Below are 24954 nucleotides of genomic sequence, written 5' to 3' on the forward strand. Positions count from 1 at the left end.
CACATCAGCCCTCTGCCCACATAACCACCCCTTCGAGGCAGCGTCCGCCTTTTGGGATCCCTTCCTGCACACTGGACAAACCTCAGACTCTGACACGGTGCAGCCAAATGAGCGAGTCTTACTGCTGGCCTTCCTGTCCCAGTCGCCTTCCTGCCCCAGCAGAGCCAACAGCTGCAGCCCCAGATGCCTCCTTACAGGCAGCTGCTTCTGGCCAGAATTAGACTCGTCTTTCATAATTTGAAAATGGGACTTGGGAATTCACCTCTCAGAGAAGTCCTCCTCACTTTTCTTTGACCTACAGATAACCCAAAGTCACATTAAAAAGCAGAAATGAAGAGTGGATGGAGTTGCTATTTGACATATCTTTAGCCACCAGAGACCGTGCAGAGGTGCATTACATTGAGTCAACTCCAAATAATTTTCACATGAATTACTAAAGTGCCAAGGATGTTTAATTCATCAGCATTTAAATAAATCAGAGCAGAGGAGCTGCACGCTGACGGCGGATGCTGTGCTCACCTCAGGAGCACTCAGTGACAGGGAGCTGCACCGTCCTGCATCACACTGCACTGCAATGCCCAGCAACTGCCCCACGCTGCACAGCACTGCACTGCACTGCAGGCACTGAGGGGCTGTGCTTCCAGCAGCCCCCAGCCCAGCAGTGTGGGATGGCTCAGCTCTGTGAGGCAGGAGGGCCTTTGCTGCAAAGGTGGATCCCAATAAGAGGAGCCACAGCATCAGCTCTTGGATGCCGTCCTTCAGGTGATACAAAGGCAGCCCAACACAGCTGGGTGTGTTTGTAAGCTCTCAGTAAATATCTGGGCAGAAAGCAAGATGGGGAGCACTGAAAACCCACAGCAGTGCTGTGAATGCGTCACAGCTCATGGGAAGGCACATGCAGGCTCACACTGGCAGCGATGCACACGAAGCACAGAAAAGCATTGGGTGCTGTGTGCGAATGTGGGGCTGCAGCAGATGCTGCCTTACAGCCGTTTGCCCCACGTCAGTCCTGCACTCAGGCCTACGAGCACAGCGGTGTCCCAGCAGCAGCGCAGATGGCGAAGGGCTTGGAGCATCTCCCAGAGGGGAGAGGAGGGACCTGGGAACGTCCAGCCAGGGGAGGGGGCTGAGGGACACCTGATCAGTGCCTGCAATGCTCTACAGGCCGGCGTGCAGCAATTGGTCAAGGAGCAACAGCCTAAAACTTGAACATAGGAAGCGCTGTACTAAGATGTGGAAGAACTGTGTGGTGACAGAGCACTGCCACAGGCTGCCCAGAGGGGCGGTGGAGTCTCCCAGGTGTGCAGAGCCCCCTGGCCGTGTGACACTGTGATGAGGAACTGATGGTCGCTGTGGTTGGGCTCAGCGATCTCTTCCAGCCCTTCCAACCCCGCCATGCTGCCATTCTGCCACCCCCCAGCACAGCAGCTCCACCTGCTCACACACTGCAGCTCCACACACAGCTCCAGCACCAAAGTGATGACGCTCTTTTTGTGATCATTGGGTGGTTTGGTTGTTTTTTTTTTTTGAATGGTTCTGCTGTCCAATTTATTTAACTTAGTTTTCCTTTTCTTTTCTCCATTTGGAACCATTCCCGTAGCATATCTTTATTGCAAAAAAGTCAACATGCATCTTAGAAATTCAGATTGTAATCAATAAAACAAACATTACATATATGAATTTAAATGTATAAACAGTTAGAAATTCAACAGTATCTCCTATTACACTATTACACAAGTTCACAATTCTGTAAAAACTATAGTACAAGTTTACTATACACCAAGGGAACTTCATTCCTTTTCACATGATTTCGTAAGGAGGAAAAGAAAAGAGGTGCATTCTCACAGCAAGCAGTGACAGTTTCCACGTCCGCCTTCCAGCTCTGGGGCTGCTGTTCCTTTTGCCCAGCTGACACCCAGCGGTGCAGCTCCCCGCCCCACAGACCAGATGCCCTCCGTCCCCACAGCTCAGACCCAACACCTCCTGCCCCTCAGGCTGCACTGCTGCCTCGTGGGCCCTCAGGAAGCATCGGCGTGGAACGGCAGCGCAGAGCAGAGCGCGCAGCGCCGCCGTGCCACCGAGCGCCCAAAGCGGAGCAGCTGCGCATCGCCCGGCGCCGCCGGAGTGCCAGCAGAGCCGCGGCTGGGGCAGGATGCTCGCTCTGGGACACCTCCTGCTCCTGGCACAGCGGCGGTGGGAGCGCTGCCACCACTCGCGCCGCAGGGAGGTGACTGTGCTCACAGCACACAGGCTAAGCTCAGATGCACGACTCATTTTTTCACTCCAGCACTCAGAAATCGCATCTGGACGTCGCTGCCCACGTGGGCTGCGAAGGAAAGCGGTAAGAAAAGCCGAGCGATCCCAGGAAGCTCTGCACAAAGCAGCGCGTGGAGGCGCCGCTCAGCTCCTGCTGCCCAAACCATATGAAAAGGAACCCCGTTCTGCACCAACGGCGCCGCAGCTTTTCTTACGGCTTCATTCATTCACTGTAGTTTTCATTTTGCAAATACAAAAATACAACAGTTCTTATTGAAATCTATACGCTGGTAGTTTTAGTACACAAAAAAGCAACATATTTACAAAATTATACAGTTTAAGAAAAAACTCTGTACAAAAAAATATATAAATCCTTTGTTCCCTCTATCACTTTTAACTGTCAGGACTCAACACAGTTGCTGCAATGGGCATTTCAACATATACACCGACCGAACCGCAGACAACAAGAACAACATCAGAGGAGACGATGGGAGGAGAGACATGGGGAATAGCTAAGATACGTTTTCCCTCATTTCCTTGCAACTTCACCTCAACGTTAACAAGAACGTCCACATCGCACACAGAGGTTCTAACGCGCAGAGGCGGAGCACTGAAAGGCTGAATTCCCTTCAGCTGGTGAGGAAACCGAAGATGACACCGCTTGGACTTCCAATGCACCACCACAGCACAAAGGGAACGCAGGCAGGGAGCAGCAAACACAGCGCGCTCAGCTGTGTTACCAACATCAGAGCCACAGCAACTCAGGGGTCTCTATAATTTTCTTCAGTCAGGAACTTGCTGGCAAATACTCTGGTAAACTAAAAAGAGGAGAGCATTTTTCACTGACATTCAGTTTATTTTGTATAGAAAAGCACATCAAAGCGTACTGAGAAGTGCACCGTGCAAACACACAGCCAAAGAAAACGCTCCCTAGGTGGCACTGATGTTGGCGAGCCACAAAAGCCACGCAGCAGTTAAGAGACGTGGCTGCAGGATCTGAGCTCGCTGCCCTCATTTCCACCATCGCACGCCGCTGGTGGGCGCAGGTTTGGAATGGCGCAGCAATGAGGCAGCCGAGCGGCACCGTGCGAAACGCATCCAGGGGTGCAGACACACAGCGCCGCTCCAAACCCTGCAGCGAGACAGGAAGCGTTCTGCTCTGAACACCTCGCGGGTTTGGCTCCAATATAAACAGAGCCAGAGGAAAGAAGAGTTTGGAGGGGCTGTGAGCAGTTGCCCATTTCGTTCTTTCTGAGGAAAGCAGGAAACTCACTCGATTCAAGCTCACAGACTCAGGAATGCAGCGAACGAACGGTGCGGCTGAGACTGGACTGCACTGAACTACAGGGGGAAACCATGTGAGAGCAAACCCTGCCCTGCAGCTGTGCCACTGCTGCTGTGTGCAGCGGGGTTTGAAGAACAGAGCGAACGCACAGCGTCACAGCCATCCCCTGCTGGATTACCTGTTTCACCCCCTCACAAAGCAAACACTGAAACTGCGTGGCTTTCAAACATCCTGAGATGTCTGACGAGTTCAGCCACAGTAACTTCTACAGGCAGTGACTGCACGTGAAACAAAATGCCACCTTTCTTCAATTAGTAAATGAGGCGTTTTTTCTTTCATAACATTTAATGACAGTTTGTGTCTTTCCCCCGAGCCTAGAATATTGCTAAATAAAACCTGTAACATCTTTCAATTGTAAGCTAACAAATCAATCACATTATAGAAAACCCAAAACAAGGTAATAGAGGGTGACACAAAAAGAGGACAAGAAAATACTAATATTTGTTTTCTTTCTCTCTTTTTATCCTTCTTAAATAGAAAAAAATCACCATCCTGGTGAGCTTGATACTTCTATAAAAAGTTACTGGGCCTTTGGCTAGGTTGGCATCGCAGCTCTATCTCTGAAATGTTTTTATAACAAACTTTGCTCACTTTAAATCTTGTGGTTTGAAAAGAAAGTAAAGCTTTTTTTGGCTCATCAACTTTCTTAAATAGATGTCTAAAAGATGTAGCTTGAACTATATGCCTAAGATTATACATTTCTAACGTCAAGTTTCATCTTCTCCAAGAACGGGATTCATCCTCGTCTTCATCCTCATCATCATCATCTTCGTGCAAAAACAAATCTGAGGTTTCAGTCTCCTGGATGAAGAAGAAACAGGGTTTGAAACCAAAGTTCTGTGCAGTAGCGTAGGACCTGTCACACAGCACAGCATGGGCTGCATGTACAGAGCACAGGGCACAGGGCACAGGGCACAGGGCACAGGGCACAGGGCACAGGGCACGCAGCTCGTTACCTCCCACAGACCATCAAGGAGAGTGGTGGACTCTCGCATCAAGAAAGGGAAAGAAGCCAGACTTCAAGGAAGCAGGAATGAAGCCACCCGCCCACCAAAACGGGCCCGTTAAACAAGGCCAGAAAACCCCTTAACAGCCTTTAAGGGCTCACAATTGCAATCTAAGAATTAATAACTTATCCTCCAGTGGAGGATTCGCACCCAGTAACAACAAGATGAGCAGCCCCCATATACGTGAGAACGTGAGGTTTATCCTAGCGGTTTGCAAACACGAGTTTCCAGTGGTGTTTTATTTTCTTTCACTGGATTAATCAAAACCAGGGGAGGTTCTGCTTTGCAGAAACATCTGCAATGAAACTTATTCTGTCAACAGAAACCCGAGTTCTAAAGCAGCTCTCATGCTAAAGCAGTTATTACTTTACCCACGTGTTTTCCTACCTCTTCCTTAGATTCCTCTTCCTCAACTTCTGTGGACACAGAGGGTACCTTAGGTTTGTACCATGATATCTGCAGCCTTCGGTCTTTAAACTTGGATCCCTGGTTAGCAGCCTAGATTGTATTTTAAATGAACACGTTTTTAAAGGGAAAATCAAATTAAGAAGTCTTCAGATCACCAATAACGAGTTAAAGCCAGTGAGCACTAATTAGTGCAGATGTGTCTGAACATCTCAGACGTGCATCACCTTCTGCAGTCATCAAGAGCAACTTCACGTAAGCCTGAATCTACTGAATAATGCCCACCTACCATCAATCCAAAGATATTAACAGGGTTCTAAACTGACTGTGACATTGAGTCCGCATCAGCAGAAAACCCACCGTAATCCATCAAACATGAAGCCTATACCCCTTTAGCAACACTACATGCAGGAGAAACAAATATTTGCACTACGTAGCTCAAACAAGTGGGATCCAAACCCCCTGAAGTTTAAAGACAAAAAGGCAGACACAAGCAGGTAAAAATCCTTGTTCTGGAACCGAGGAGAAACAAATCCACCACGTCACTTACATTCTCAGCTTCAGAGCGAGATTTGAAGGTCAGAACAACACTCAGTGGGGAGTCTTCTTCTTGGAGATCCTCAATGTCTCCGAATTTCTGTAAGAAGAAAAATTGATGAGGAACAAAAGCAATGCTTTCCTCCACGAGACTCATCATCATATGCTACACCTGAATCGTTTTGGTCCAGAGCAGCCCTGAAACCTGGTTAGTTTTAGGACAGAATTGGGAGAGAGAGGAATCTCAGCTGCGTTGGATGGCAACACCACAGCACCTGTGCCTGTATTTTTGGACAAAAGCTCAGATCTATTCACATTCTCATAAACGGAACTTAATGTTGCAGGAAAAAAGGAAATAAATGTATTACTGAATTCAAATAATTGGCTGTTTCACTTATCTTTCTTGCCCTTCAATACTACTGCAGACTTGTTAAACCAGTCCTTTAGAGCTCATTTATTTGCAGAGGAGATAGGAATCAAACATTGCTACACACCTGAGTATGTTCTGCAAACACACAACACAATTTTGTCTGGGTCCATGAAGAGAAAAATGTCTAGCATAGCCAGATGAGCATAAGGCTTTATTTTTAGAAGTCAAACACCATTTTTTGAGAACAAAAATTGCAACGTCCACAGCTATGACAGATTAAAACAAAAAACAAACCATGCAAAAAGAGGGAAAAAAAAAATTAACAACAAAGCCAAACCACCCAAATCCCACCACAAAGGGCTTCTGGAGGCAGCACCAGCAGCCTGAACCCATCCCAGGTGGCCCTGAAGAGCAGATGGAAAGAACTCCACCAGCCCTGCGAAGGAGGACGTGCCGTTCTGGGCAGTGTGACTGAGGGCAATGCCAAACGTGTTCTTCCTTCAGCATCAGAACTCAGCTAACAGAACAACGTGCTCAGTAACTCACCTTGCACACTACCAAGTTATCTGCTGTTTCCAAATGAGTTTAACTTTTATGGAATTGAAAAAGCAACAGGGTTTTGCTTTCTGAATTACAGAGAAACAAGACAAATGTGCACGAATTGCCAATACCTGTTAAAGCAGACATGCTGATAGGTATTTCTCAGCCTTCTATCATCTGTTTTTAACTATTCTAATGCAGAATAAAAATAAGCCATTTGGCTTTTCCTATTAAAACAACGTGCTAGGCAGCCACTGTAAAGCAGCCATAAAAGGCATTACATTCACACTCTTGAAAATGTTCATTCATAGCTTGTTCCATGAATTCAGGATGAATTCATACTACAGAAAGGAAGACTTTTATTCATCCTTAAGACTTTGGAAAATAAACTGTTGCTTACAGAGTTCCCAGCCTGCCTCTCTCTGCAGCACACTCTCACGGTATCAGATACCCACTTCATCTGAGACTGAAAGTGCAGCCCTAACTGTCAGCTTCAGTTTTTCTTTTTAACGTGACCTCATACTTACAGAGAAGTGCTGCAGCAATTCATCTTTCTCCTCTTCAATGAATCCTCCAACTGTTAGTGCTTTGGGACGATGGTCTACCACCATGTGATTTAACATCCCCCTTCCTCTCCCACCACGGCCCCGTCCTCGTCCTCTCCCTTGGGCTGGAGCCGCCTTTCCTCGGCCAGCAGGCAAAATGCCTAAACGGGCAGCCTGTGGAAAAAGAGGAAAAAAGGCAAATAAGGTGTAAAGGTTTGAAAGGAGCTTAAACCTGTGTATGTAAAGCACATTAAAAGCATAAATCCTGACATACTTACCTCTACTTGCAGCTGATTTAGCTTTTTCCGCAGTTCAGTTGTGTCTTCCCCAGAAGAGAGTCGTTTGTGGAAGTCTAGTTCTGCATCCAGAAGTTCCTTTTGTGCCTTAGAGAAAAAGGTACAGAAAGAGAAAATGGAAGTGGAAGGCAGAACATGAATGCACACTTTTAATGCTTTAGTCCCCCTCTTTAGCAGTAAATTTATGTAACTGACACAAACAGGTCAGTACACAGCAGCCACACCTCCCTCTAAATTCAGTTCACTATGCTGCTGCTCGCCTCCATGACTCTCTCCCAGACTCAGTTTTGGAAGGACCTGGAATTCCACGCTTCAGAACTGGAACAATCCTGAATGAGCTGTAAGTCGCTCACCCAAGCTACTTAGAACCATAGTTTGCTTCTCCACAGTGACCAGGCAAATTCAAAACACGCTGGGAAGCAAGCTGATCTAACATGGTTGTGTTTTTAGGACACGTCATTAGAAACAGTTAAACATTAGAAACAGAAAAGTGCATTGCACAACACATACCTCTGTCTTGGATTTTAATTTTGATGGCGTAGAGGTTGCAGATGAAGTTTTTAACTCATCCTTTAACTGAGATATTTTTCCTGCTAGTTCTTTTAACGTCTTCATTATTTCTGCTCTCTCTTCTGGTTTCATGGCCTTGTTTTTCTCCAGCTTGGATATCAACATCTGTACATTAATAAAAGAGCAGCAATATAAATTCCAGCAAGAATAATGCTGAACAGACAGATATCTACAAAACCAGGATGTGCTTAATGAAGTCAGTCCCAACTCACCTTCTGGCATTCTATTTGTTTTTCTAACATCTCCTGCTTCTTTTTCCTCATGTCTTGTTGGAGTTTCATTGCCTCCTAGGAGAATAAAACTCTTCCAATCAGAAGTAGTCTAGCATTATATGTACTCACATGTCACATTTTCTTTCTGAAGCTACAGAAGTGAGGGCCATAATGAAAACCACTAGTCTGCAAACCACAAAAGTATTCAGTACATCTGGTCTGGAAAACAACACTGAAATCCTGCCAATTTCCTGCTGTGAAGTACTCTACTAACTTTCTTCCACCTCCAAACACCCCTTGAAGAAACATATCCCATGCTGTCAGCTAAGTTCCTCATATTTGCAGAGATTAAAATCAGAGAAATGCCACCAGAACGCCATCCCTCAAAAAAAAAAGCCTTCAATGTGCATTATCACGATTGTTCCACGATGATAAAGCTTACACTGACTGTGCAAAACGCTACACAGCCACATCTGAGGTTTAAATTGTCCACCAATTCTTTTTTTTAAAGTACTTTAAGCACTGCACTGTTCATCCAGCAGCACACAGCACAGTACCTGCTTCTTCTTAAGAGCTTCCTGTACGTCGTGAGGTTTAGATCCTGCGCCAGGCTTCATAGCCGCCTTCAAGTTTGAAGAACTATAAACCATTTTTGAATGGCTTGTAGGAGTAGGAAATGTCTGAAACAGTAGAAATGCACACACAACAATATGTGGCAGGTTAAAATTAGGAATTTTAAATAAATATCTTCTGTGAAACAACGCGTGCTTCCAGAATTACAAAAGGAGACAAATACAGCAATGCAATGAAAACATGCAGAAAGCCTTCAGTCTAACAATCAACCTACTTGGGAGCCACCAGCATAAATGATTCATAGAACGCTTTCTGCAAAAGATAATTTCTTTTGGTCTTCATCCAAAAACTCCCCCTCTCTCCTGATACCCACGAGGAGCACTGCTAATGCTCAGCTCCTGCATCAGCACCAACCCAGCTGGGTAGCACAACCTAACACACTTGCTGATCAAACATTCAGAAAAGAAATAAGGCAGCAACTGTCACTTGCATTCTTCCTTTCTTACAAGAAATAACTTCTTTGTGACCAAGAACATGTGCTGCCTTATGACATCAGTGCTAATTAAACTGTATCAGATTGAACTCTGCACAAGTATTCTGTAAGTTTCCAGTACCATTGTTAAAGCACAGTGTAAACACCCAAATCACTGAACAGTAATTAGGTTAGTCAACAGAAAGCTGACATGTAAGCTGTAAAATTTGTTTGGAATGAAACAGTGTCAAACATATGTTATGCTGCTGAAGACGGTGACACTCCCTTTAATTATTCTCCCTGGTTTATATAAAGCAGCTAATGAAAATTGGAAGAAATAAATGATCACGTCACAGAACACCAGTGACGAAAGGAACAAGCAACTGAGGACTCGCAAATCCTGCTCCATTTCCTAGTTCCATTTAGCAGATCCACACAGATGACAGCTGTAAGTGAAAGCACGACGACGGTCAGGTTTCATAACCATACCTGACAGTCCTCTGCCACGGCCCCAGCCTGACTGAGATCAGACTGATTTCCACCTGCTGCTCCAAGGCGACGTTTCACCGGGACTTTGTTCAGGACATAGGCACCAGATGCCAGCGGTTTGTTCACTGCCTGCGCGTCAGAGGTTGAAAAACGAGAGGTTACATGTGCTGCATCTAAAAGCAGCTGTCACTTGGGAGCACTGCTATCAGCTCTGGAGGTCGCTTATGAAAGTACCTTGGGCAGATTGCTGTGCATTGTCACAGCGGGAGCCGGGGCCAGGGCTTGCTGCTGGAGGTGAAGTTGGTGATGAAGAGACGGCGAGGGTGACTGCTGCTGGGGCTGCTGCAGCAGTGGGGGCTGCTGCTCGCTTTCTCTGTGCCAGTGCACCCTTATGAACCGATTGTTTAAAACTGCCTCTGTGCTTGAAATTGCCTTCCTAGCCTCATCATTAGTTAAGTACTGAATCAGAGCAGCTTCAGGATCGTTCTGGAAAGCAACCTAAAAGAAAGAGTTCATGAGAATATATTTCTCAAGGAAGAAAATACGTCAGCCAGCAGGAATCCAAGCTACAGGTAATCCACAGTAACAAGTGGAATGTGTAATGGTATTAGCAACCCAAAATAAAGGCAAAACCCTCTGTGTAATTAGAATCAAGTACATTTTGCAAATGCTATGCACAACTGCAGCAAAGACTATATGTAGTACAATAAAAATTGAGTAAATAATTAATAAGTTATCCATCAAAGATCATCAGATATTCAAAGCACTGTAAACTGGGATAGAACTGAGGAGACCCAGTGCTGACTCCAAAGCTCTTTATTCTGATCTGAGATAGAAACGTCCAAGGACGTACAGTGCAGAGGTTCACCATATTCCCAAAGAAACCTTATCTAACAGTCACACAAAAGTATTTTTCTCTAAAAATCAATCATCACAGGAATGCATGCCTAGTACAAGATGATTGAGGTAGCATGTTTTTTAGAATGCACTACCAAGATTGAACCAAAGAAAGAACCAAAGTATCTTTTGGGCTAACGCATAAAACTGTGAGCTCAAAAATACAGAGGCTCGCCAGGTGCCTGTCCTTATTCAGACCTCGAACTGAGGATGAAGGAAGTCACTGTTTTCTGCAAAAATAAAACAGCACTCTAACCACGTAGCTGTGTTTTGTTTACACAGTGCTTTTCCAAGGGACACCACTGAACTGGAGCCTCTTCTAGGACGTAACATGATGTAACACCCATGGCATCTTGGCCAAAACGCTAAGAAACGATGCAGGACTTCACACCAAACAGAGTTTTATAGAATCATAGAATTACCAAGGTTGGAAAAGATCTCCCAGTTCACTCAGTCCAAGCATCGACCTCCCACCAGTATTACCCCACTAAACCATCCCCAGGAAACAAGCAGATGATGCTGAGCACCTCCAGGCACGGTGACTCCACCGCCCCCAGGGCAGCCTGTTCCAGCACCTCACCACTCTTCTGGAGGAGAAATTTTTCCAAATATCCAACCTGAATCCAGAAGATCTGTTTCAAAAAGTATAGGCAAGCTGCTCAAAAACCTGAGAATAGTTTAGATGGTGTTAAATCTGCAAGCCTTTCAAATTTAACAGGAGCAAACCAAGCACGACAGGCCTCCAAAAACAAAAGAAAAGGCTTTTTTGAATTCGGTGACCTCCTCCTGCTAGCTTCCTCTAAGATTCCTCAGTGTCTACTGCAGTGTTCTGGAAGGCTCTAGGGGAAAATACCCACACACAGACATAAAACTGAGGGCTTTTTGTGTTTGTTTTTTACCTGAATGTTTACAATAGTTCCAAACTTGCTGAAGTGCTCGTTGAGTTGTGTAATATTGTTCAGTTCTGGTGGAATTTTTCGAACTTCTAATTTTGTGTTAGTGTACTGATTCTTTTTCAGAAAACCTGGCTTATTCTGGTTATTATTTGCTTGCCTGCAGAAAACAAGTGCAAGAGAGTAATTGAGAGAGACATGCACACACTTAAGTAAGGTAGCAAGTTACTGCATATTTAAATTTTCTCTAGAGATTAGAAACAACAACCTCCCCAATATTTAGCCTCTGATTACATCAACACATTTTCTGACTCAGTCAACTCAAATTACAGAGGCCAATGAATTACTGTTTTTACAGCATTGATAGCAATCGAGTGCATTCCAGTTAGCCAAGTGCAGCTGTTAATTCTTACTTTCCCAGCCACGGTTTCTTCAACGGTGGACATTCCAAACTACTTGGCGACCTTTTTCTGCTGTCTGGTTCAAGCACAACTCTAGTTACATTGCTGCTATTATTTGTAATGGGAATGGGAGGTTCGGTCTGGATGATAATGTTGGCAGCTGGAGGAAAATAAAAAGCCCTGTGTTATTTACCACACATCAATGAAAACACCGAAAAAAGCTCTCATTTAAACAGCAACATAGGATTGAGTTTAAAAACATTAAAAAAATAGGAAGACTTAAGTCAGTCAGTTCTGCTTACCAAGTTACTTCAGAGATCACTTACTAGCCCAGCTAACCCACGTGAGAAATACAAGCATTTAGTCTTGCCAGCAGAGAGGAGACTTTTAACCTTCAAGCTCAGTACCAGCTTGAAGAAATGAAGTGTTGGCCTTACTTGCAGGTACTGAAACTTCTGGTATGAAAATTAGGCCACTGGCACATACAAAACACTCAACTCCTAAAGAGAGGTGTGAGATATAAATCAATTTCTTTTTGTTTTCCTATGTGCCAGAGCTCTGCTGATTACTCTGATGAGAAAAAAGTCTGGGCATTTTCAGGCATACAGCTTCATTCTTACATTAGGGGATGGTTTTAGGGAAAACCTTTCACACACTTGACAACGCAACAAAGCAATTGGTCTGAAGATCCACCTCTGAGATTTACAATCCCTTACAACTGGAATGGGTTCTTGGAACCAGAATACAGACCCAATCTGATTTATGAAATTCAGTAAGATGGAAACAGCAACAATAATTTCTGCAATAATAATTAATAATATTCTATACAGGGTGAGTCCCTGGAAGGAAATTCTGGAAAACAAAACAAAACAACAACAAAGCAAACCTTTCTTGTCTGGTCAGTAAGAAACACCAAAGTGTAACAGCAAATACTGAAATGCAACAACTTTTTCCTTAGAGATCATGAGCAGAAAGCAGGAGGAAAAAGACAACTATGCCGAAAACACAAAAATTTCTTTCAAGACCTGTAACTTGTACAAAAGTTCTTTTGAGAGCGAGAACACGTCACCATGAGGAGACCACATCCACGCTCATCCAGTTTATGATTCAGAATTACTGAAGCGTAGACTGGGATTTCCATGAGCTAGGAGAACTAGAATGCTAGCTGCAACAAGCACCTTAAATACACCAGCAGGCTGAAAGGAAGTCAGACCATCAGACACAAGCACATGCCACAGCAGTTCCCCTCACCACGACCACCAGAACAGCCAAGGCTCTTAAACATGTCCCTGTCAAATCAAACCCAGCTTCAAACTCCTGTTTAAAGCCATCTTCCTGCACCATTTGATTTCTTCTTTCTAGTAGCCCAATACCCAACAAGTACCTTTGTAGGCTAAAGATGAATAAAAACCCACCATCCAACCAATAATAATAATAACAATAATAATAATAATAAAAAAACAACGACCCTTCTAATATGCCCAAGCAAGTGGTTATTTTTAACCAGTAAGACTGGTTTGACTTTAAGATTAGCATTAAAAATTAAAAAATAAAAATAAAAAAAATAGTAGAGACGTCAGATTTTTGGATGCCTGAAAATTGCTCTGAAATACCAAATCAGTGAGAAAAAACACTGCTTTTAGCCTGGAAAACGTAAAAACAAACATTGATGTTCTGAGACAAAAACAGAACCCTTCCCACCTCTTGGATTTGTATCCATCTCCCCAGATGTTAAGCCAATTAGATTCGGACGCTGCGTCTGTGCTCTTGTAAAGAACTGCCGGTACTGAGATCGACCAGCACTGGTAATACTAGGAGCTTCAGGGTTATAGCCATCTGGCTCATACGTATCTGCAAAAAAGAGGAGAGAAATGTAAGAGGTTTTCACATGAGCTTAAGACTCACGGTCAATCTTCCGTTAAGGAAACGCACGGCTGTCCAAGAATAAGAAGCTGTTTCTGTATGAAGAGGGAAGAGAGGTCACACAGACACCGAGTAGCTATAAAAGCCCTTAATTAAGCTTTACACTCAAGTATATCTGGGAATATTCTCCTACTTTAATGATCATTACTGTTTGTCAAAAGTGCGTAAGTCTCCATAACTGAGTACTGATGGCAACCTGCCTGAAAAAGAAATGAGGCATCTCTACCACAGCCTTCAGCAAGCCTGACACTGCTCCAAAGGGAACAGAACATTTTGTTTGAGTATTTATTCTTATGTCTTGTCCTAAGATGCAAAGAGATTTTCATTCTTTCCTACCCAACAGGTCACATCACTTCAGAAGCTGACTTTTGAAGAATGCTATTAAGTGATTCCAATCAAAGCAAGCTGAGAAATCATGCAATGCACCCCTTACTTACCTACTGAATTCTCTTAAGTCAGTAAGAGCGAGATTCGCTGCCTACCTGTGGGGATGCACTCACAATGCTATTTACAGGGGATGACTGCGAGAAGACAACAGAACTGACTCATGTTTTTCACCCAGTCTGCGGTCATTAAGGACGATGCATTCTTCAAATAATAAAAAAGGAAAACCTACACAAGAACTTGGATGAATAAAACCCAACAAAAGCCTCCACAGAAACACAGTAGATCCTGGAATAGAATTGGTGCCAATCCAGAGGGAGTCAGAGGACCCAAAACACTCCACGTGCCCTTATTCTAAGATGGCAATGAAACTGCAGCCTAAAGCAGCTGCCTCAGAACTTCAACACTCGTGTTCTGTCATGCAGTGCTGACTCTGCAGTCAGCACAGCCTCAGCACCACCAAGAACCTTCACTGAACTTGTGTGAGCTCAACCACAAGTTCCACCTGCTCAGGGATTCTTCATGCAATTGCAAGGTAACAATCAGCTGTAAGTGTACCAGTGCAAGAACAGGACACGAGATCCAACTTCTACAGAAGTTTAAGAGAAGAGAATTACATAGAGGAACTGAAGTCACTGATGCCTTGTTAGTAAAAACAGACACAAAGTTTGGAACAAACTTTGAAGTTGAAAGAATCAGATGGGAATGTGGTCTGAAAGCATTTGGACTCAACTGAACAGAGACCCTGATGAGATACTTGGATGACTCTAAGAAGACTTTCAGGTCTCTAAAAATGACTTTTAAACAGCTCTAAAAAGTACAGAATTCACAAAGAAAACGACACAAACCGTAAACTGAGGTTCTCCTTGTATAAAACATCAAAGTGTTATTACTCTTTTCATTACCAAAAAAATATAAACTTTATTGGATTTAAAAAGAACAACTTAGGGTTCTCCAGTTATTTTGTTATTCCTTTCATAAAATACATGTTTTAAAAAAATTGTGCTCTGTAAAGAAAAAGATGTCATATCCATCAAACGTCACGTGTTTTTCTTTTGGTTAGAAAGCTAGAATTACATCAATGCTGGAAAGGAGACAGAAATGAAGTACTAATGTATACGAGAAACGTAGAGACAATTCTGATGAACAGCAAAGAAAACAAAATCTCTCATGTAGTACACAGAACTGAGTAGGGGTGAAGACCAAGCTACCCAGTAATTACAGATCAGCAGATGCATCTTTCCCATGCTGATGTTCTACTGAACAGTTTGAAAACAAAGGGTTCCCTTCCTTACACTACAGTTTTGCTACTTGGAAAACACGAGATGAAAAAAAATCTCCCTACAGACGACTTCTCCTCAGGCAGTGACAGAACAGTGCTGCTCCACTCACAGCAGCAGCAGATGATGCGCTCCCACAAGGAAAGGCAGCGCTCTTTTTAGATTTGTGTCTAACGGAAGAAGACAGAGGTAATAACTTCTAATCCCACAAGCTGAAGAAACGTAATGTTGACATGCCGAGCACATTTAAGAGAAAATAAAGCATTGCTTACGTTCTGATACTGTGTACAGGAGGTTCTGGGGTAGCGGGGGGGGCAGCCGTGCTCCCACAGGCGCCAGGCTGGGCACTGCGCTCGTCCCGGGCTGCTCGCGGTTATTGATCAGACTGGACTGAGTCAAAGGCGGCCCTGCAACCACATCGTGGAACAGATGGCTAACACTCCACAGAGAAACATGCAAACACCCTGTGCAGTTAATTCACTGCTTGCCAACAATCACAGCTCTACCACATCAGAAGTTCAAGTCGATGAGAAGCCCCGCTCAGGTAAGTTACTCTGATTACAACCACCCTTCCCTTGTCCCAGAACGAATCAAGCTGTAAGCTTAAGAGTTAAATGAATAAATAAATAAATAAATACAAAATTTGCTTCCCCAGAGCTTTATTATTGTTGGAACTTCATTAGCTAAAGCAGCTCCTCCCTCAGCCTTGTCATGGAGAATCAAGGCTTACTCAGAACACGACATCACACCACCTACATTTAAACCACATAAAATTACAGTTCTAAACCACAAGCTACAGGGCAAAAAGTGTTAACAGGCAAGGTCTAGCTGTTTCTCCCTGTATGCAGCACACATATGCTCCCTGCTTACTGTACTGCCAAGGAAGGACAGTTGAGATAATACTATGCAACACACTAAAATTAACAGTGATCCACTGGAGCCTTCCACAAAATTACAGCCATATGTAATTTCACCAGAAGCATCATCTTAAAATAACACTAGCACAAACAACCGTATTCCCAAAGATTAATTTATTAATTAATCCTCCTACAACAACTTGGAAGTGTTTTCCAGAAGCCCGCCTACTAATTGCTCAGTGTACTAATTGCTTAGTGTAAACCCGATACAGAAATCATTCTGCATCCCATAGCTGCTACGATTGTCAAAACATGCATTGTGTTACTGGAATAGAGAGCAATACAACCACACCTTCAATATTCTTACATTTTTCTTCATAGAACTTGCATTATAAAACAGTGAGACAACAGAAAAGTCTGAACTGCCTGAGAGATCCCAGCTGAACAGATCACAGATCTATCGGGTATCTGCTGCTAAGAAACTGCATACAGCATAGTACCAACAGCATTTATTAAACCTTTGAGGAGATTAGACCTCTCTGTTTTCGCATTAGAAAACAGAAAAGTTGTCAATCCAAACAACACTTGGGTTATGAGATGATCTGAAAGATTTTTCCCTTCCCAATCTGTTCTGTTCACCTGATTCAATTTGGAGTATAAGAAGCACCACGTTTTGCAGGCTGAGTTTTCAAAATTATTTTGGCAATCTTTTGGTTAGTACATTTGGACTACAAGAGAAACTGCAACTCATTGCTTCAACTACAGGTACCTTCCTTTCAGAAAGAGTCACAACTTTAACTTCTAAGACAGAGTGACAAAGAAAAGTGCTTTAACTTACTTGGTACAGGAAGCACAACAGGAGGCGGTGCCTGCGGATGAGCTTGTGGAACTGGGATCCTCAAACTGCGAGCTGGACCTGGCAGGGGAGGCAGAAGCATACCTGGAGGGGGTGGAAGTCCCGGAGGTGGTGGAGGAAAAGGAATCATACTTGGCAAGGAAACTTCATCTACTACTAACGGATCATTTCCATGATCAAACTGACAAAGATCACCAAGTACACAAAATCCTCTCTCTGCAAAACAAAAAAATTACATTTTCAGGAAAAAAAAACCTCAAAACAACATCATCCCGGTTTTTGCTGGAATTCTGTACTAAAGACAACACACAATTACTGATTTAGCACTACCACGTGGATTTTCAGAACAAACTCAAAGCAATCTTCCATAAGAGCACACAGACATACATTATGCACCGTAAAATCCGTGGAAAAAAATAAAGATGCATCACCTGTTTCATGTTAAACGTGTGCAACCATACCTTTTTCAGAACTGCTGGTTGCTGAATTATTTGCCAAGGCATACACAGAACAGTGATCAACATCTGTACGTCAGCAACCACCAAATTAAAAGTAAACTGCTCCCAGCAAGAACAACTCTCTCTCCAGTTAAATACAGCTCATACATACATGCATTTTTACATAGAAGGTGCTCTAAAGGCTTCTCTGCTTTGACTTGAATACTTGGGAAAAAAATGGATATTGCAATATAATGAAAACCAGGCAGGGACAGAAAACAGCTTACCATCATAATCTTGACACCTTCTCTTAGGTGGAGGATTTCTGCCAAATGAACTGGGATTGCTATGATTGTTGTAATAATTTGACCAACTCTCTGTTGTGTTTTCAAGATGGTGCGCAGGTGCAATTACAGTAACAGCACTGGGAATAGACTGTGCAGCAGAATACTGTTCAGAAGAGTTACTGGCAGATGCAGAAACTGGATTATATGTGCCTTCAACATCATTTCGTTCGCTCTTGAACTTTGATCTCTCACGGTGCTCTGGTTAAAAAACAAAATGAAAGCAAAACGATTCAGGTAAGGATTCATAATTTGTTCTGTAAATCAGAGCCCTAGAAGAAAACAATAAAAACCCCAGACAACAACAGAGATGCTCGCTTAAATATTCATTAATCTGTACGTGAGATTGTTCTTGAAGATCAGTCTTACCCATGGATCAACAACGAACCATAACGCAGGCTCGTTTTACATATCAGAAAATCAGATGCTTTCTTAACAAAACGAACATTCTTTCTTTTACTCCTTATACTTCCTTGGATTTTAGCTTTCCCTCTTAAAGTAGAAAGGGTGAATAAACTCAGCAAACCTCCACCCACTAGTAATTGAGGTGGTCTCAAAACACATTTGTAATCTGTGCCTCTTATTTTTCCTAGAGTTCTGAATTAACCCTAAAGAAATAAAGGATTGTGTGGTCATGACCTTCAATACAAAAAGACCTTCTCTAAAAATGCACAGTAACAAAGAGAAAAAGATGTACGCTACTTTGCAAAAAAGAGTGCATCTTTAAAAACATCAGCAGCTTTGTTAGCATATAGAGCACATAAATATCAGCTACTGATATCCACCGGTATACACCTGTGGATAAATTAAGAGGTTAGCAAAGAAGAAAACAATCCCCTTAATTATCCTACCCTGATGAACAGCACCATAACGATTTCAGGAAGACAAAGTTCTCCAAAGTTGCTCAGATGGCTCAAGGGCACCTGCAGCCTGCTACACCATCCCAGGTGCAGGAGTCCTTGACATCACTGTCCTCCTAAAGCAGCACCTCGAGTACTCACCAACACTTCTGTTTGCATCATGGTCTTTGCTTCTACCCCTGCTGCGGCTGCGACTTCGACTCAGCCCTCTGCTTTTACTCCGGCTTTTGCTCCTGCCTCGCCGCCAGCTGGACTTGTCTCTGTACAGGTCGCTCCTGTCGTAGTACCTGTCGTAGTCCCTCCACTTTCCATCATCTCTCCTTTTCTCTCTGGTTCTAGAAAAACACACCCGTAGACTACATTTATGAAAAGAGAAACTAATTCATTCACAGAAAGCAGCCAAGGGAGGACTAACAAAAATCAGAACTGTGAGGAAGTCATAGATGAAGAAAAACAGAAGGAGTTTTAAGAATGATGTTGACTGTATGTTTGTGTCTGTCCTGGTGGAGGAGACAGGGGAAATGCAGCAGGAAAATCCCCCCCACACCGAGGATTTTCATTTATATAACAAGGGAAAGAACGGAACTGACAACATCTCTAGGCACCAACATTGGAAAAGTATTGCCATTTTTTCCCAAGGAAGCCAAAATCTAGGGTAGCGTTGTCATACGTGCAATCAGCACAGAAATACACTGCAGACAGAGGAAAGTGGGCAGCAAATCACTGTTTTACGTTATAACCTAAGAGGTACAAACCCTCAGCTAAAGACTGCTGGGAAATACAGAAGGTATTCAACTACTAGCCTTTGTTCACTGGAATCTGCACGGCTTCTCTGTGGACTAGAATGCTTCTTCTTCCTGCTATCCCGCTCTTCTTCAACTGATTCTTGAAAATTCTGTTTAGCAGACAGCTACAAAATAAGGGTGAACATTACTTTTTTTTTTAAAACAAAGATTTTTTTCAAATCAAAACAATACAGAAAGGCAGCCTTAAATAATGATTCGCTCATCCTTGCTTAGGATTATTCAGGAAGAATTGTTAGAAATACTCGAGATTTGCCTCGACAGGGCTCAGGATAGCCCCATCTGAGGTGGTACTCTGAACACATGGTTGGATGGCACGATCTCCACTATGGTCCCCTCCAACCAAAGCTTACGTATGATTCCATTCTCATTCCTCCATTTGCAGGAATCATGCAATACACTGAGCTGCATGACAAATCAAGGTGCCGAGGTGCAATAGCTACTGAATGCCCTGCCACATAAAACTATCATCAACATATTTCTTTTTCTTCTTTCCCATCCCTGAAACACAACCAAAACAAAATTAAAACCAAAACCAACCAGTCAAACAAAGCAGTCCCCCTCCCACCATTTCATTGCTGTTTAACAGAGTAGTTTTTAAAAAACTGAGAAATTATGTCTGTTTTTGAAGAATTGATCAGCAAACTGTGAAAGCCTTCAGTTGTTCCAAATCACAACCTTCTGTCACCAAAGCTACAATGACAATCAATTGTCACAGAATTCTAGAGCTAATCCTCAAACAGAAAAGAACATAGGAAAGACCAAGCAGCAGCTCCGATTTAAATGGACTGATGAATCCTTTCTCCCAAATAACATCTACTTTCCACAATGCAGCACAATGCAACTTTGCTTTAGTTGACCAACAGAGTTCGATCATCAATTATTTGTTACTATCAAGACTGTCCAACAGTTCAAACACTGAAGATAGAACAACTCCTTCCAGCAAGGTGTTCCTTCATCTTATCTTAGGCTCACAAATACACAAATGAGTTTGAATACCAGTTCAGAACACTTGCACCAAACAGCACTTCTTAGGGCACTAAGCACTTCTTAGTACTTCTTTTACTCATTTGTAAAAGACAACAACAGTTTTTGCTCTTAGCATTTCCTCACACAAGCATCCCTGGAGGGGAAAGAACCGGAATATTTTATCTGCTTTATCTGAATATTTCCCATAGCAAAGGAAACACACACATAGCCTAAAATATCTTGCAAATTGTGCTAGGACTATACTAGTAATATACTAGAAATATACTAGAAATAAAGAAAATTTACTTCTGTAGCAATTTTCCCCATCTTCACTCAAAGGTGATACATTAGGATGCTATAAAAACACACAGACACAAAGCTCTTCCCTTGGAATACTACCAACACAGGAAAAAGAGAAGTACCAAACACAGGTGAGGATATTAGAAATTGAAAGGGGTTTGGATACTTACAAAAATATGACCTTGCTTTCTCAAAAACTTGAATGCTTTCAATTTTGTCAATAAAGGTTAAAAGACAAAACAAGAACTGCTGGCAAATGAATGCTACCTCACTTTTTTCAGTAACTGATCCTCAATAGGGAACTCAACTGTAAATATTACAGAACACATTTAAAATAATTTCCAGAACATTTCCTGTTCCATTTTTTCAATGTTCTGTAAGGAATAGAATGTTCTCCTTCTGGCTCACCTCTGAAATCCTTTCAGATCAGTGCCAGCTCGAACTACCAGGGACAACAGAACAGGATTTTTGGATGCTACTAACCTCGATCAAAGGCAGACTTCACAAAGGGATTTTAAAATATTCTTGCCTGAATTACCTTTCATTTTCCTTCAGACACACACAGACAGTAAGGGCGACTAGTCCCAGCACAACAAAGTAGATTTTGCTATTGTGTTTTCTCCCATAACTGTTACAGGACGGCTATTAGAGGCAGGTAGGGAATGAATGTGGTTACCTCCTCCTTGATGACTTCTTTCTCCTGACCTGCAGGCTTCACTTCTACTTTCGTGGGTTCGTGAGAAGGAAGGTAACTCTTCGTGTACAGACTTTCAAAAAGTTTATCTACAAAACCTGAAGTTTCTGAGGATAGAGAAAATAACAAAAATATTATCATATATTAACGTATGATTTAAGATAAATCATATTAATATATGATTAAAGTCATTGTTTGGAATGGATTTGCCAGAAAAGTCCTTGGGAAAAAAAAAAAAAAAACCCTCGATAGACTGCTTACTGCTACAGCAGCAGTAACTCAGATTAATGATTAATAGTTCAAGAAAACAGAATTACATTTGTGGAGTTTTACCTTGTCTTTTTAGACAGAAAAAAAACCATCAAATGCATCACAGACAAAAACACAGACTTCTTTCAATCACATTTACAACTTTGAAACGTTCTAAGAGGCAAAAGTGATTGGAATTTACGATCAAGGAAAAAGGTCTACGCCTAGCCCACCAAATAAAATCAACAGTTGATTTTAACACCTCGAATTGGAACCAAACCGCCCTGAGAAGCTCTCCAAAAGTTCAACAGGTCAGGCTTTCAGAAGTCATCAAACATGCGACAGAGAAACTTCCAGCAGTACGAGAGACATTTCAGAACAAACTCAAGTGTTAGCTTTTAATTGAGAAGAGCTCCTCCTGCTCCTCACGAACAAGAGCGGGCTGCAGAAACACGATCTGGTGCTGAAACAAAGGAGATTCACAGTACCTTTCTGCAGAAAGACGTCCAGCTGGTCAGCACAGAAAGCTTTTAGCTCCTTCTCTGGTTTGTCTTTCTTAACTAATGCCACAACATAGTTGGCTAAGGCTGACGGGTCTGCATCACATCTACAGAGAGAAAGAACCGTTCTTGATTCAGCTGAAGAACAGCAAAACTGCTGTGCTTTGGACACTGACTGTTACAGAAGGACCACCAAAGGAAAACCAGAATGCAGCTCACCTGCTGACACAAGAGCACCAGGATGACTGAACTAGCATTCTCCCCCTCCCCACCCCGTTAATTACAGTGAAATACTTTAATTGTCTGGTGACCACCCCGCCCCACCACAGCTGACAGCTCTCCCAGTCTCTCTGAGGCTGCTCCAGAATAATACCTTCCAGCCTCTTTACAAACATCCAATTCCACGGCAGCAGAGCACATTTTTCTCAACTTTCACTATGCATTGCAACCACCACCAAGAGCAGCCATACAAGAATTACAGAATGAGAAGAAAAGTCACCGCGTAATTGTCTTAAAGTACTAATGTGGTTTTAAAATACACATAATATTTAATATATACAATATGCATCCCAGAGAAATAACCCCCAAAAGAACACGTTAAATATGCACACAGATAGATACACTCTGTACAGCTTAAGTTACTGTGCATAACGTACAGAAGTTTGCACTTCCAGCATTTCCATGCCCACAAATTTCACATTAGTCCTTTCATACTGGTAAAGTGCAAAAAAGGGTGTAATTATTAGCACAGAATCATTAAGCTCCTCACCAAAACCCTCATCTAGATTCATGAAAGCGAAAGATAGGAAACTGTGCAGCGATACTCTGCCACTAATCTTAAACTGGATATTGTTTAGGTTCCACTATTCAGTGCAATATCATTAAGCATTAACTCCTCGTTTTGCTTCTCTTTAAGAAGATGCAGATGTAAACCATCAGAAAGCAGGCAGCACCCCAAAGCAGTTCAGTGATTCAATGTGTTTTTTAAACCTTTAAATCTCAACACGCTTTTTAAAGAGAGGAGCGTCAGCTATAGAAACATGAAGAACACAAAGTGTGCAGACTCCAAAACAATCTCAGATGAAAAAACTCAACAAACTAACAAACACACAAACTCATGTAGACAACAACTGGTTAAAGAAGACTTCTTAATGAGCTGTCAGTCAAGCAGTTCTGCTCCACATTAGTTTGCTTGTTCCCAGAATCCAATTAAAACCGCATAGAATGCAGCAATTAACCACAAAGAAACCACAAATGTACAAATTTTACAGTTCTTATGCACACATGGAGAAAAAGAAATAAACTGCACTAAATGCATTCTGTGGCAGTGACCAAGTGGAACTGACTGTAAGTGCTATATTTGAACAGGAGGAGATGACCATCCATCACCTTGTGACCTGTCTGCTCCTCCCAAGTGTTCACATGGAGCTGTGAGGAGGGGAGCAGAGCCTGAGGAGCCTTTCAGAGGGATCTGACCGAGTGTCAGAGAGACTCCACGAGAAACAAAGAAGGCAAGGAAGCCACCTGCCTTGGGATACGCTGCTCAGAAGATATGCACCAACACGTGCATATGCAAGTGGCACACAGGGACAGGGGGAGAGCAGGAGATACTTTGCTTGGGGCACGTTAAGATAAAGCCTTCCAGAGATTCAGTTTCAGAGTTTCCTGTAGCAAAGCACACGTGTCTGTAAGCGTACAACCATTGAGATGTTCCACGTTCCTTGTTGCCCGCGCTTCTAACAAACCAAGCCGAGTTTTGGACGCGCACATTCCGACCCTTGGTGCTCAGAGCGGCCACACCGCAGTAGCGCAGGTGTGACAGGCCGGTGAGTCCCCAGCAATTTGCACAAGCCGTTGACGCGCCGCGTGCGAGCAGCCCCGCGCTACGGCCGATCCGCACCGACAGCTCTCGGCCCCAGGCAGCGCCGGGCCCCGGCCGCACCGTGCGCGGAGAGCCGTGCCCGTCCTCAGGCGTTCCCCACGGCCCGGACAGCGATCGGCGGCTCCGGGCAGCGCTCGCCCCCGGCGCGGCGGGGCGGGGCAGGGCCGGGCAGGGCAGGGCAGCCCCGAGCCCCGCATCCCCGCCTCCTCCTCTCCCCGCAGGCGGCCCGGCCCGGCCGCGCCCTCCCCTCCCGGCTCCCCCCAGACGTGAGGACGCGGTAACCGCCCCGGCCCCGCCACGCCGCCCCAGCCCGGCCCGCGCTCACATCGGCTCCAGCAGCTTGGCCAGCCAGGACTTGAGCGCGTCCACGTTATCGATGAGCATGGTGCCGCCGCTCCGCCGCCCCTACGGCTCTGCCCGCATCGCACCCGGCCCGCGGCGGTTGCTACCCGGTCCCCTCCCCCCGCCGAGGCCTAGTACCGGAAGTGCCGCTCGCCGCGGCGCAGCCTGCTGGGCGCATTGGGGGCGGGACCCGGCCGCCACGCGCGAATCAGACGGCGGCGCCGCCGCGCGACCGGCCAATGGCAACGGCTAGGCGCCCGTCCCGAAGGTCAGCGGGGCTCCAGCGGGCGGGGCCGGGCGCGCACGTGAACCGCGGAGCGCCATGTTTGGGGGGGCTCTTAAAGGGGCCGCGCGCAGCCGCGCGTCAAATGGGGCGGGGCGCGGGGGGACGGCCGGCTGCCGGGGGGCGGGCGGAGCCGGCGTTATTTTTATTTGCGTTCGCACGAGGTGCCTTTCTGTAAGGAGC

General features: G+C 44.1%; 1 protein-coding gene across 2 annotated transcripts; it reads right to left on the reverse strand.

The window, feature by feature from the left end:
- Positions 1-1508: 1508 nt before the first annotated feature.
- RBM27 (RNA binding motif protein 27) lies at positions 1509-24608 on the reverse strand. 2 transcript variants are annotated; one of them, XM_042881604.1, is made up of 22 exons: positions 24472-24608; positions 22253-22371; positions 21498-21622; positions 19553-19659; positions 18891-19084; positions 17833-18090; positions 17091-17324; positions 15668-15802; positions 13510-13659; positions 11821-11968; positions 11414-11567; positions 9852-10115; positions 9618-9746; positions 8641-8763; positions 8084-8158; positions 7812-7976; positions 7284-7388; positions 6988-7179; positions 5564-5650; positions 4996-5106; positions 4299-4402; positions 1509-3074 (listed from the first exon to the last, which is right to left on the reverse strand). In XM_042881604.1, the coding sequence occupies exons 1-21, from the start codon at positions 24528-24530 to the stop codon at positions 4316-4318; spliced, it is 3021 nt and encodes a 1006-aa protein (XP_042737538.1). In that variant the 5' UTR covers positions 24531-24608; the 3' UTR covers positions 1509-3074; positions 4299-4315. The 2 variants fall into 2 exon arrangements, with proteins under 2 accessions (XP_042737538.1, XP_042737537.1); XM_042881603.1 differs by having other exon boundaries at positions 1509-4402.
- Between the last annotated feature and the right edge of the window lie 346 nt (positions 24609-24954).

This window comes from Lagopus leucura, unplaced genomic scaffold (assembly GCF_019238085.1).
Source record: "Lagopus leucura isolate 7727_CA_CO unplaced genomic scaffold, USGS_WTPT01 Super-Scaffold_100030, whole genome shotgun sequence".
In the NCBI taxonomy this organism is placed as follows: Eukaryota; Metazoa; Chordata; class Aves; order Galliformes; family Phasianidae; genus Lagopus; species Lagopus leucura.

Coding starts and splice junctions, on each gene's coding strand:
- RBM27 (XM_042881604.1), bottom strand. CDS start 24,530: ATGCTCATCGATAACGTGGACGCGCTCAAGTCCTGGCTGGCCAAGCTG. Junction 19,660..21,497: donor AAGAAGTCATCAAGGAGGAG/GTAACCACATTC, acceptor CTTATTTTGTAG/CTGTCTGCTAAACAGAATTT. Junction 11,969..13,509: donor GATGGATACAAATCCAAGAG/GTGGGAAGGGTT, acceptor ATTTTCCTCCAG/CTGCCAACATTATCATCCAG.